General features: G+C 38.9%; 1 protein-coding gene across 1 annotated transcript in view; it reads left to right on the forward strand.

Annotated features, from left to right (window-relative positions):
- The window catches only part of LOC120227197 (coagulation factor XIII A chain-like), a 51,125-nt gene that overhangs the window by 13,235 nt on the left and 22,960 nt on the right, over positions 1-14,930 (forward strand). Inside the window, exon 3 of the mRNA XM_039225353.1 lies at positions 2,462-2,650. Coding sequence (XP_039081284.1) covers positions 2,462-2,650 — 189 coding nt within the window. The remainder of the gene's footprint in view (positions 1-2,461; positions 2,651-14,930) is intronic.

Raw genomic sequence — 14,930 nt, forward strand, 5'->3', positions numbered from 1 at the left:
TAAGGCTTTTTCTTTATCAGACACTTCATGTTGATCAATAATAAAATACAACTATTTAAAATACTAATGATATCTTGGACTGAAATAATAGAAATATAATACTTATTTGGAAAGATGTAGCAATCTCATTGCTTTTCACTGGAACTTAATAAAATGGAATATATTCATAACAGAGTAGTGGGTAAAAGTTCTGGAAAAGAAGAGTTGAAGAAATAGTGAATGTTTTAGTGAAAGGAATAGAAGCCTTAACATACCTAAGGAGTACCAGATGAAATGAATAGGAAGTATTCTATATTTATCCATAAGTCAGACCAAGATCCATGGTTAGAAAAATTACAAGGAAGCAAATGTCAGTTCATCTTAAGGAGGTATTTCAAATAATGAAAATTGTTTAAAAATGGATGGTTTGCCTTGAAAGATAGTGGGTTTTCTGTTCAGATGAAGACAAAAGGCCTAAACATTCAGGCTTTCAAGATGTTTCATGCAGACTCATGCAGTGCATAGGTGTATCAGATGCTTTAGAAAGTGCCTTTTCCCTCAGAGATTCTGTGAGGCTATATCAGTGCACTCCTTCCTATCGTGCTGATGAATGGAGAGCTGATTAACCCCATTTCTGAGGATTAATTTTTTAGACATTTAAACAAAATGAAACATTATGGAAAAACACAGTGCCAAGGAAAATGACCAGATGAGTTGATTACTAAGGTCCTTTTCAACTAAGACATTTATGATTCTCCAGCTCTTTCTGAAGCTGGCTTAACACTGGGGATTGTGACCTTAATAAGGCCAGAGAACTTAGGGGAAAGACAGCTTAGAAGAGAGAGGTCTAGAGAATTAAACTTCTTCCACCCACAACATAATGGAAGGAAAGTGCCCTTTAGGGGACCATGTTCAAGGTTCTGTGATGGGGTAAAAATAAAACTGTATCTTGCACTTTCTATGTGCTGTAATATCACAGTCACAATAACCCACTGAGCACCACACCAACCATCAGAGTTTATATTTAAGCTAGCCACAAGTAAGACTATGGCCCCAATATGTGCCATGCAAAGTACCAGAGCTGTTGTCATATTATGTCATTGAATCTTTGTAGAAATTCTCGAAGTATTAGTATCCTCATTTGAAGAGTGAGAAAGCTCAGCTTCTGTGAGCCAAAATCCCTTACCTAAGTAATTAAGAGGCCTGAGTTTCAAACTCAGGATTACCTGGAGTTTGAATTAATCAAGAATGTTTCAGGTACTCCCAGACTTTAGAGTTGGAGAGTATCTTAATGAGCCCAACTTCTTGAAAATGAGGCCAGAGTGGACCATGTGTCCTGCACAGGATTCCTGTGTAAAAGCAAAGGAAGGCATTTGGAGTCTTTAAGGGTGATGCTCCGGCATGACAAAGGCTCAGCAGATGTGCACACTGTGTTCACAACCGTGAGGACAAAACATGCAGCAGACGCGGTCAGGAAACGGGTGGGTAGGTAGGAAGCTAGTGTACCTCACCAACCTCTCTCCTGAAATTCCCTTTAGAACTCCAAGTGTGCACACAGAAATCTGTCTCTAGACTAGATCTTGCAAACTACAATGTAGATGGATAGAGTTACCTCCACATTCAGTGATTATATGCAGGGGGAATGGAAGAAGAGGGAATCTAGTTGTTATCCAGTGCTATCATTTCTCAAATAAGTGTATAACTGACATATGCCCTCCCAATTCCAAAACCCAAAAGTAAAACCTACAGATTTTTGCTGCAGACCATGGTTTGACTTCCAGACTGGTCATTTAGGAGCTAGGGGAATGTGAAGCTTGTTTCTGCAGGTTCAAAGGGTAAACAGTTATATCTATCTCAATGACATGTCAGTATCCTTTCTCTACAGTTGTTTTTTTCTTTCTTCCTTTTGAGGGATCAGATCTACTTTTAGAAATACCAAAGGAGGGGTATTTGACCCTTTCTGAGGTAAGAGAAGAATTTTGGATTAAAGATTTAACTTTGTCCTTGTAACATCTCTTTGAAGATTTGTCATATTTGATTCTTCCCTTTTCAAAGATTAGAAAATTAAAGTGGCTATACTCTGCTTATCCCTAGTTAGTGACATAGTGAGTTGGTAGTCATGATGGTGAGCACCTGTCATCATGAAAGAAGCATGAGCTTAAGAATGTGAAGACTTGAACTCTGGTCCTAGTTTCTCTGTACCTAGACCTATATGGGAGGCATCTTCAAAACTGCTCTGTCTATTCCACAAGAGTGCCCTGTGGTATAAAATAAGATCAGAGGGGGGAAAGCTTTTAAAATCTTCTTTAAAGCAAGAATGTCACAAGAGACTGGCCCCCAAATCTACTAGCCTCCTGTAGAGATTTCTATCTAATAAGCCTCATTACCTTGCTTCTTCAGGAAAAAACAATCTGTTCCTTTGAGTTTGTGGTTAAACCAAAGTTACTCAATGGTTTTCCTTAATTGTTTTCTTTGTGTGTAGACTACCTTAATGTCACAAATGTTCACCTGTTCAAGGAGAGATGGGACACCAATAAAGTGGACCACCACACTGACAAGTATGAAAACAACCACCTGATTGTACGTAGAGGACAGACTTTCTTCATCCAGATCGACTTCAATCGTCCATACGACCCCAGAAAGGATCTCTTCAGAGTGGAATATGTCATTGGTAAGTGCCACACATAAGCCATGTCATGATAGTCCATCTATGTCATCACTTCATGATTCTCATGATACCATAGGTTGCATAGTACAAAGGGATATGTCATGATACCATAGGTTGCATAGTAGAAAGGGATATTTTTGTGTTATTTCCTAGAATTATACTTTGACAATTGGCTGGAGCTGGGACTGTATCCAGCCCCAGGACCACCTTATGCTCTAAGATGGGTCTGTATAATGCCAAACATCAATAATTTGGGCCTACCCAGGTAAAAATCTTGTATGCTAACAGTGAGTATAATTAATACAAAATGTTGGTTAACTAGGGGCGCCTGGGTGGCTTAGTCGGTTAAGCGTCCGACTTTCGCTTAGGTCATGATCTCGCGGTTCATGGGTTCGAGCCCCGCGTCCGGCTCTGTGCTGCCAGCTCAGAGCCTGGAGCCTGTTTCGGTCTGTGACTCCCTCTCTCTCTGACCCTCCTCTGCTCACGCTGTCTCTCTCTCTCTCCTAGAAATAAATAAAACATTTTTTTTAAATGTTGATTAATTAAATTATTTTTCACAAATGGTTTTGCCATCCTATACTGTGGCTTTTAGTTTATCGCTTTACCTTTATGATTTCATTGGTTTTATGTACCAAAATTAGTTGCAATTCTTAGTATATAATCTCCATACAAGCATTTACCAAAGTTTGTTTTGCTCTAAACTACTTGCATGAAATGGTTCATGAAATATAGAAATATTTTAGTGAAATAAAGTTTACTGAACATTTGTACTCTAATCTCCTTTTGTAGGTTGACAATACACATTAGCTTAACAGTTCTGGGAAGTACCATTTAAGTCTGTTTGGTTCAGCATTTCCCCAATTAATTTTATCCTGGAACCCTTTAGGTTATAGCTGTTAATATTTCACACGTTTTAGTAAATACTTATCTAGAAATTTACAAATATAGCAAATAAACACATGCATAAAATAGAAAAAATGGTTCAATATCAGAAAAACTGTCTATATAATCCTGTATATAAATACAATGAAACTCAGGTGATCAGATCAATAGTCACTGAAAGGAACATGATTAAACTGAGCAGCTGTTTTTTTTTTTAAAGAATTTAAATAAAACAAATGTAAAAGAAATCTCCTCAATTATAATAAAGATTATTTATCCCAAACCAACAACTTTTGATATCCTAAATGGCAAAAAATTCATTTAATTATAATCAGAAATTAGGCAGAGGTACTTGCTATTGCCATTCTTTTTTTGTTGTTGCTGTTAAGGATTTCAGGAAATGAACAGTTTAAGAGAAATAGTCTACAAATACTGGGAAAGAATAAAATTACATATTTTGCTAATGCTATGATTGTATGTATAGAAAACCCAACAGTTTCAAGGAAAAAAGTATTGTATTAAGAAAACTGGTTGGGTGCCTAGGTGGCTTCATCGGTTAAGCCTCTGACTTCAGCTCAGGTCATGATCTCATGGCTTGTGGGTTCAAGCCCAGTGTCAGGCTCTGTGCTGATAATGCAGAGCCCAGAACCTGCTTCAGATTCTGTGTGTCTCTCTCTGTTCCTCCCCCACTGACACTCTGTTTCTCTTTCAAAAAGGAAATAAACATTAAAAAAAATTTTAAAGATACCTGGTAAGATGACTGGATGTAAAATAAATACAAAAAAGTCAATAGCCTTTCTCTTTAGTAATGAGGACCTAGAAATAGAAATAAGAAAAAAATGTTCCACAGTTACTAAAACTGTGAAATGTAAAAACAAATTTTAAAAAACAAGACACAGAGTGCAAATAAAGCAGCTATTAAATCTTTAAAAAAGACATGAAAAACCAATGAAAAGACAAATATGTTTTTGGATGTGATATCTCAAATTTTTTAGGTCTCTCCAAATTAGTGTGTAAATATAGTTCATTTCCCATTGGAATCCTAATACAGTATATTTTTTGTCTTGAATAAAATAACAGAGTTTATTTGTAAGAGTACTTGGCAATAATCAAGAAAATGGTACAAAGAAAGAATGAATAGTAGGGCATTTTCTATCAGAGGTATATTTTAGAACATACTATCAGAAGTGTTTCTTGAAACAGAATAGAGAATCCAGAAATCGATCTCAGTATGTAAGATTACTTAATATAGTTGTTGGTTTCATGCAGTAAGACAAGTACATGGGCTTTTTGGTTTTTTGCATGTTGTTTAAATAAACAACTAGCTGCTGAAGCAACTAATATTTTACACCTTCATATTTTGGTATATATATGTATATTCATATTAGATGTATATATTTGCTACATGTAAGTATGTGCACTTAACATATTTTCATATTTAATATATTTATCTATATATGTATAATTATATATATTATTTTACATGTATATATATTTGGATTATGCATACCAAAATACCACAAATGATCATATATATGAACAAATGACTAAAATATAAATATCACAAGTGAAATCAATGGATAAAAGATAGAGTTGGAAAAATATTCAGAACATACATCTGAGATAAAAGGTTAATGTAGAAAAAAATCTCTTACAAATTGATAATATGAAGACAAGCCATAGAAAAATAGACAAGGTATATGAAGAGACAGTTCACAATAAAGAAAATCCAGATAACCTGTAATCATATGAAAACATGCTCAAATTCACTAGTAGACTGGGAAAGTCAACCAAAATCATTTCTATTCAACAGGAAAAAATTTAGAAAAAGTAATATAATATCTGTTGTTGGTATGTATATTTAGAAAAACATACATTGCCAATATAAATGTACAATTTCATAACCTCTTTAGAATGCAATTTAGCAGGATTAGTTGATATTAAGGGGACATATGCCTTAGAGCTAGCAACTCCACTCTTAGAAATTTATACCAAAGATATTTAAAATCTAGTTTATAAAGATGGCTATCATTTACTACAGCATTATTTATAGCGGCAAAAAATAAAACATAAAAATAAAAATCTCTTAATAATGGAAAGGTGGCTATATTCACATATAGAATTGTTACTGTTAAAAAAACAATGAATTGGGGGGCCTGGGTAGCTCAGTCAGTTAAGAGTCCGACTTCAGCTCAGGTCATGATCTCACGGTTCGTGGGTTTGAGCCCCACGTCGGGCTCAGTGCTGACTGCCAGCTCAGAGCCTGGAGCCTGTTTCAGATTCTGTATCTCCCTCTCTCTCTGACCGTCCCCTGTTCACACTGTCTCTCTCTCTCTCTCAGAAATAAATAAAACATTAAGAAATTTTAAAAAAAGAATGAATTGGACCTATGCCAGATGATTTCAATAGAGGTAGTGGTAAGGAAATAAAATATGGACGGGTACATATGATCTCCTCTACATGCATGTAACTGTGTTTGTGCATAGCTCTGTAGAGTGTTGAGAGCACAGAAAAAAGCAAGAAGCACGCACACAGGTGATGATATGCATTCCTTGGTGGGAGTGTAAGAAGGAGGGAGAAGCAAAAGGAAAGGGGAAGCTAGTGAGGAAGAGAGGAAAAAAGCAAGAATGATTATATGATAATACATATGCATCTAGGTAAAATTATTGATCTATGTGGAGATATACATATGCATATATATGTATATGTATATGTGTAATTTATATATACATCTATATTTATACGTATACATTATATATATAAAGAAATTACAAATAAGAAAATCAGAGCTAAAAATAAACAGCGCTTCCTTATAAAAAAAAATCTCTGACCCCTAACTACTTGAGGTATATGGTTTGTACTCTCATTTACAGGACAAATTCATACATAAATGTGGGGAAATTGGTTGCAGCCAGAGTGGAAATGGGAGAGGAGGAAAGAGATCCCCGAGTGAGAATGAATGTCATCAGTACAATGTGTGGGTTCTGGGCAGACTGTTTGTTGTCCCAGTTGTGGGGTGAGAGAAAGAAAAACTAAATCACTATTCCTGTACATTAGGTGAAATGTAATAACCACAGTTTCATTACATTTAGGGAGCAGACTATTATTGTTCATATTTTTAATAATGGTTACTTCAGGTGAGAAAAAAAATGCCTCAGCTAATATGTTTTTAAAAATCTGATGAAAATTTATTTTTATTTCTTTCTTTATGTTCTTTATTTATCTCTTTCAAGTGTGTGTGTGTGTGTGTGTGTGGGTGTGTGTGTGTATGCACACCTGTTTGGAGTAGAGTCAATTAAAATGCCCTTCATACCTTTATAATATAATGATCACTCCATGTGACTCAACAAACACACTTTTGAAGTTCTGTCCCCAGTTTTGTCTCAACTACACAGGACCTTTCTCTCCTTTAAAGCCAAATATTTAGTGCAGCAAGGAGAAAGGAAAGCTTTGTCTCTGAGGTGGGCTTGACTGAGAGGTCTGAGGCTCTTTCCCACAGACCTTTCAGAAAAGAGCTACGATAATGGAAGTCTTAGAAAACTGACAAGGTGAGCTTGAGGTCGGGTTCCCAGTGTGAACTGCGAACCACCCACTGGGACAGGATGCCTTATCCTGAAGGGGAAGTTCTGGGCGCTACTACGGCAACCTCCCAGTGAGCATGTGAACTCTTTTACAAAAGGTGTAATATCACTTTTGTCCCTTCAGTAAAAAGGTGGGGTAGGGGGAAGCATAACAAATTTGGCTTTAAGATAAAAAGCTATATATTTTAAAAACCAACACGCATTCTAAATCCTTCTTAGAGCCCATGATGTGTACTTTTAGAGTTAAGCTGTATTCCAATACGTGTAGCCCATAATAAGCGTTATTATGTTTGAGGATTTTGTCTTTCCAAAGTTATTGCAGAAACAAGGAAAGAAAACTAACAAAATTCCACATTCTACTATTTAGTGCATGAGAATTCAAACACATTTCTAAAGGGCCGTAAAAGAGCAATGACAGATTTATCCCAGGCAGTGTCTGTCCTTTGTGCGTCACTCAGCTAGTTTCACGACCGCCTGAGATTTCACTGCCAGTGTTAGGACTAAGGGTGGAAAAAAGCACATCATGGGATACTCATGGGGCTCAGAGATTTTACTCTTAAAATGCAATATTTCTTTCAATAAGATTGAATAAAACCATGAAAATTGTATTTTAAAAGTGATTACTGTAATGAGAAGAAACAAGTATCAAATTGCACTGGAAATAAAATTAAACACAAGGTCTTATACACGCAGGTGCACCTCCATTTCAGGAAATGTAGAAAGTGGAAGTAGTGATTTAAAAAAAAACAGAAAAGAGAGGGGTGCCTGGGTGGCTCAGTCGGTTAAGCGTCCAACTTCAGCTCAGGTCATGATCTTACCATTTGTGAGCTTGAGCCCCACGTTTGGGTCTGTGCTGACAGCTCAGAGCCTGAAGCCTGCTTCAGATTCTGTGTCTCCCTCTGTCTGTGTCCCTACCATACTCACACTGTGTCTCTCTCTGTCAAAAATAAATAAACATTAAAAATTAAAAAAAACCAGAAAAGCTAATACTTTGTGAAAAATAACACATAACAAACGTCTTCAAATATTTCTTTTAAAGTGTTTATAACATAATTAGATTTATTAGGAAAGATCAATTTATACACTACTTTCAAAGAATATAACCGTGACCTAGAGCCAGCTATTATTATATTAAAAACACAGAAAAAAAGTAACTTTATACTTAATTGTTTCCAGTTAGCTCAATTCCTTATTACTGTTCCCTTTTCCCCCATGACTTTATGTAAGATGAGCTGGGATATGTTAACATACTGGGGTTTCCCTTTTAAAGGTTTATTTATTTTTGAGAGAAAGCACAAGCAGGGGAAGGGCAGGGTGGGGGTGGTGGACAGAGGAGCCAAAGGCTGTGAGCTATCAACACAGAGGCCAACGTGGGGTTTGAACTCACGAAAGATGAGATCATGACCTAAGCCGAAGTCAGTCGCTCAACTAGCTGAGCCATCCAGGCGCCCCCTAAAGTTACCTTTTGTTACAGTCTTCAGAAACTAGGGCATAGGATTTATTTATAAGTGATTCTGCCTTTAAATCAAGGTTTTCTTTCCCTTTCTTTATATTGGAACATTTAAATAAATAGACTCTCTTGAATGGTCCCAGCTTAATCCTTTGTTTGCTGGGTCCTCTGGTTAGAGAAGGTGAACAGGGGAATTAGTGAGTCTTCTTGGCCAGTCTTTCTGTGCATGAGCTACAGATGGTCTCTGTGCTTTGATAACTAGGTTCATTAGTTGCTGGTGGAGCACAATTTCTCTGAGCTTGATAGGATGTGTTAATGCATTTGAGGAGGTAGGTATGGCTGAAAAATGTACCTGGTAAGGTCTATGGAACCTTCTCTTTCTTTCCACTTCTGAGCTTAAAGCCATGACACATCATGAAAGGAACAGAGAAGGATTAATTATAGGTTTTGCTAACCTGTAGCTCCAGCAGTGAGAACTCAGGAACAGCTCATGGTGTTACTTTGTTATACTTTAACCTAAGGTCCCTTACTTGTTTGATGCTCTGTCGAGAGAAGGAGTCATTCTGAGGAAAGAATTCTGAGCTGGATTCCTTACCAGCCATCCCTCTCAAAGCAGCCCTACCCGATGAGCCCTCCAAGAAAAAGACAGGGTTCATGAGCAAGTTCCTTCCTCCCTGGGCCCAATCATGGCATCCCAAGGTGTATAGGCCAGCACCTCACAGATCCTCTTGCCTTTTTCTCAATCCCACAATGGATCCCATAACTCTAGGCTTCATATTTCTGGTTATTGCCGTAAGAAGAGGGGAGGCATGGCCTCAGCAAAGCCTGCTCCTCCCATCAAGACAATGAAAGCTTTCCCAGAATCTTCCAGCAAACTATTCATGTCTCATTTGCCACCCTTATCTGTAAGAGAAACCATGAGATTATTTCATTTTTCCAGTCTCTTCAGAGGAGGGGAACAGGGAGTGCTAAGAGCGGATGCTGGTGGACACCCAGTGGTGTGCGCTAGAAGCCCCTTCCAGCTTCACCATCCCATGGGTCTGAAAGTGGAGCTCTTACTGACGGCGCACTGAGGGCATTCACCCTGAGCCCAGGCATTTACAGGATAATATCAATTGCACATATTCTACATCCTTTTTTCTTCTTTTTTAAAAATATTTTTATTCATTTTTGAGAGAGAGACAGAGACAGAGAGACAGAGAGTGAGCAGGGGAGTGGCAGAAAGAGAGGAGAGGACAGAGGATCCAACGTGGTCTCCATGGTAACAGCAGCAAGCCCAAAGCGGGGCTCTCACAAACTGTGAGATCATGACCTGAGCTGAAGTTGGATGCTCAACTGACTGAGCCACCCAGACTCCCCCATATTCTGCATTCTTAATCACATAAAACATTGAAATATCCTTAACACTTCAATATTTCTATTCCACTAATTCCTTGAATAGCATTCATGGAAAGCCAGTCTGAGGTGTCAGACTCTGATACATTTTAAGGATGGGAGTGACATTAAAAGTTCTCAGTGGGGGGTTCAAGATTGGAGAGAGGATTAGAACCTGGATTAGGGCAGTCTTTGTGGCAATGGAGAGGATGGATGGGATTTGAGGAACGTTTGGATGGCAAAACTAACAGAATTTGTGATTGGCAGTCTACACAAGCAGAGGGGAGGAAAGAATCAGATACAGCTCCCGGGCTGCTGGGTTGTGTAACTATGACAATAGAGGCTGGCAACTCCAAATGGGATAAAGAATGCAGGGAAATTGGGAGAAAAGGGTGAGTGTGGGAAACAATAATGATGATTGTGGTTCCCACTGATAATTCACTCACTAGTACTGGAACCTGTGCAGAGGTGCTGTGTACTTTCCATTTAATGCTTCAGGCACCCCTGTGGGCATGGGACTATGGTCACCCCCATTTTTCAAATGAGATGAGGGTTGGAGTGGTATAAGCAACTTACTTGAGGTCACACCTGGAAAGTGCTGGGGCTGCAACTCGATCCTGGACATTCTCTTCCAATCACAATGCATACTACCTCCATCAGTGAAACAGTGGAGGCATAAATGGGTTTTGGTCTGAGCCTGCTGAGTGCAGTACTTGAGGGACTTACAGATAAACATGTCCAATAGATAGTCTCTGAAGGTTAGGGACTCAGTTTGGATTTCATACTATAATTATAGATGGGCGGCAAGATCCTTCAAAGTAAATCAAGTAAGAAGCAGGCTGAGGCTCAAATCCTGAGAGCAGACAACCTTTAAGGGGTCAGTCCAGGAGCTAGAACCCCTGGAGGAGACAAAGACCACATGATCAGATAAGTAGAAGGGAAATCAGGGAGTGCCATGTCACCAAATCCAAGGGAGTTGGGTGTTTAAAGTAGAAAGCCTGACCAGCTTTATCAAATACAACAAGGAGATGCAGGGACGTAAGAACTTCCCAGTAGACTCAGAAGTTATGGGGACACTGGTTGCTCAGGGGGAAACCAAATTTTAATGGTTGAAGGTAAATGAGATGTGAAAAGTGCACATAGCAAATGCGGACTTATCCTTTTGGAAGAGAAGAAAAGGCAACTTGGATAGTAACTGGAGAAGAATGTAGGTTAGAGAAGGTGGTGTTTTGATGTGGGTGTTTTTTTTAGGATTGGAGGTATTTGAACATGTATGGAGGCATAAGGGCCAGAGCTAATAGATGAGGAATGCTGAAGATTCAGGAGAAATGCTGGGTGGCTGAGGGAGAATGCTGCAGTAAGTGAAGAGGCATGGATAAGGGTTTGTCTAGGAAGAGGAATCCGTGTCCTCTGACGGTGTTGGGAAAGAGATATGGGAGAATGTGAATGCATTAGGTAGAAAGATAGGAAACTGATCATCATGCCTGATGACCTCAAGTTTCTCAAAGACGTAGGAGGTAAGCAGGTATAGCATGAGCTGATGGATTGATCCTCTCTCCCCCCTCCCTCTCTCTACCCCTCCCCTATTCACACTCTTTCTTTCAAAATAAATAAACTTTTTTTTAAAAAATTACCATCTGTGATTTTCATGGACATAGTGCAGTTTCTCTGCCAAGGTATTTCTTGTCCCAAATCATGCAGCTAGTAAGATGTAGAGAAATATTTCTTAGCCTATGCTCTCTCCACTATCTCATGCTTGTTTTAATAAAAATAGGCTACCTATTCCATCATTTTAAAGCAGAATTTATATGGGATGTCATTTCAAAATTTTCCCTCTGTGTGTTTCTGCATTGACGATAAGTATGTTCATTTTTAAGCCTCTATGAAGTAATGAATAATGGCATCTAAGAAACTAGGACAATGTTTCCCAGAGTGTGTTCTCAAGAACACGTGTCATGTGAAAGACTCCTTAAAAAAATGGTCAAATGCATTTAGGTCATGCTGTGTTTCATGCCTTTTTTTTCTTGGAGAGTCCCAGCACACATTAGTATATTAAAGTCTCTGGGGATACACAGCATCAAAAAGCAGATCTTCTTTAACCTTTAGCTTCCCAAAATTGTCTTACTATAAACACTACTCTACCATGTTTTTCCTTTCATTTTTTTAAATGTTTTTATTTATTTCTGAGAGAGAGAGAGAGAGTGTGTGTGTGTGTGAGCAGGGGAGGGTCAGAGGGAGAGGGAGACACAGAATCTGAAACAGGCTCCAGGCTCTGAGCTAGCTGTCAGCACAAAGCCCGATGCGGGGCTTGAACCAACAAACCGTGAGATCATGACCTGAGCCAAAGTCGGATGCTTAACCGACTGAGCCACCCAGGCGCCCCTACCATGTTTTTATTTTCATAACACCCTTTAGTAAAATGCACAACTCGGTCTAGGAGAGGCTTAATTACTGTTAAAAATTACCTTAATTCTGCAGAATACTATAGTCTATTGGTTATGGTAAGTTAATATCCTATCTGTTGTTTTTTCTTTTTGATACTTTAGATTTTGTGCCAACATTTAAATAACTCTATAAATTTGGCACTTCTATTCACTAACTTTTCTCTTCATAAAGGATTACATTTCTTTTTACATTTATATATATTTATTTGCCAGATTTTTGTTTGGCTTTTGTTATCATAAAGTTGATTTACTTTCCTTTTGAATGTGTTTATTGGACTCTTTCAGAACACCTTTCATGTGCAAAGCACTGTATTGGGGTTGCAGTAGTAATATATGTTCCTTCTCTGCTCTCAAAGAGTCTGGAGGGGACAGCCAGCACACTAAGGGTTGAGTTGAATGCCAGTCTCTTGGGCACAATGGTTGGAAAGCATCTTGGAGACAGAGATTGACCATGTGACTAGTTGGAAGAGTTTCCCCCACCCTCAGGAAGTGCTGGATATCAAAGGATGAGTAGGAGTTGACTCCATGAAATGGGAAAGTGTATATTCTAGGGAAAAAATGTGAAGTTTAATGGAGAAAGAAAACTTGGAAACGTATTGATGGCCTCCTGTGCCTTGACTTGAAGTTTAGATATTATTCTATAAACAGCCGCTGTGGAAGATTTTTTAAAAGGAATATTTTAAAAAGCTGTAAGTGTTTTCTTTTTAGATTACTGTGGCAGAGCATGAAAGATAAATTGGAGGGCTGAGATTGTTGTCAGGGACATCGGTAAGAGACTTGGGCAGGGTAGGGGAAGGACTGTTACTATTGGACAACAGGGTAAATGTGCAATACATCATTCAGTAGGATTTTTCCTCTTTAAAAAAATTACCTTGTAGCAAGAAGTAGTAAAATTGTGGGTTTGGTTTTTTTTTTTCCTTTTTCTTTTCTTTTCTTTCTTTTTTTTTTTTTTTTTTTTGGAGGGGAGCATGGACAAATAAGTGTAGTAAGGTAATACACTGTGGTCTGAGGAAAAAGAGTGTGCTACAGTGACTGACACTTTACCAAGTATGGAATCACATCAGGGATGACAGCTCCTCTGATAAAGGGGGTGGGAACCAGCAGAGCAGAGTCAATGGGGAAGGTTTGGGGTCAGGCAGACCCAGTGAAAGTCCCAGTTCAGCATTTAGAATAATGACAAAATCGCTGAACCCCCAAGTGACTGTCTCCACACATGAAAATATTTACTTCTGGCATCTATTTATGGATTAAAAGAGATAATATATATGAAAACATTCTTCTTACTTTCACAACAACACTGGAAAGCAGGGTGAGTAGGAGTAAGCCTCACTGAAAAATCCAGAAACTGAAGTGCACAGGGATTGAGGGATTGACCCAGGGTTATGCAGGGAAGGGGAGATGATCAGAATCTTAGCCCAGTCCTCTGTCCACTTCGGCCCCTTTAGAAGGCAGACACATGGTCAAGATTGTCATCATATAGTGAAATTAATCCTAGTTACGTTGTTTGGTGGATTAATCCATTTATTCTCCTCTAAATTCCTTGATTGTCTACCTGTAAATGGAGACTTTTGCGGAGGCACTGGCTTAGCCTAACTCTAGATACAGGTGACCCTTCAGCAGCTTTCTATGGGATCAATTTCCCACTGCTCTGTATTCCACTGGTAATGCCCTACCCCCACCCTGGGTCTGAAGAGAGGGCAGTGAGAGAGAAGATGGTGGGGTGAGCCCTCAGAGACTTTGTAGTCAGGACCAGTGGCACTGAGTGAGGGTCTCCAATGAAGGACTATTACTAAATAAGAACACCCCGTCAAAAAGGCAAATGGGAGGCCATTGCTCTCTCTTTTCTCTCCTGGTAGCAAAGCAAAGATAATGACCATTGAACCTTCAAACAAAAATATCCAGTGTTTACAACATCCATGCTGACAGCTTAATTAATCAAATAGGAACCCTGACAACCCACAGGCCAAGTTCTGCCGGGAATTATTTGCCTACAGTTCTAGCTGAAGTGACAGAGCCTGTTTAGTCTCAAAGTAGGAGGAATCGACATCCATATTCCAGTGCAAGAGACCAGTGGGACCCTGCCTTGTGACCCACATCCCATCCTTCAGAGCTGAAGGTTCTAAGTGAATATGGGATCCTTAGGGTAATAGAGTTGCCAGTGCATTTCATAACATCAAGTGTGCTGTGTGGCACACTTGTAAGGGACTGTAGAGGTTGGAATGAGAATCCCACAGATTCCTGGCTCCCTCCTCCTCTTTCTCCCTCTTTTTTATTCCCCTAATTTGCCATTGCCCTCACTCTCCTCTGTTTCTGTCTTCATGCTGTGTCTTACATTGACCTCTTTCACTTATAAGAATTCGCAACCTTGACTAATTAGCATCCACATAATTGAAACTGTACGCGACCAGAAACCCATGGTCTGAACTCAGAGATTATTCAGTGTGGGCACTGTTGAGCTTTTCCACATAATTCTAAGTCATTCTTGCAGTATGTGAAGTTAGGAGTGAAAAGGGAGGGAGGGGAAAACATTTAATGAAAGTTAATGTACCCAC

The sequence above is a fragment of the Hyaena hyaena genome, unplaced genomic scaffold (assembly GCF_003009895.1).
Source record: "Hyaena hyaena isolate Hyena2069 unplaced genomic scaffold, ASM300989v1 scaffold_2083, whole genome shotgun sequence".
Taxonomy (NCBI): Eukaryota; Metazoa; Chordata; class Mammalia; order Carnivora; family Hyaenidae; genus Hyaena; species Hyaena hyaena.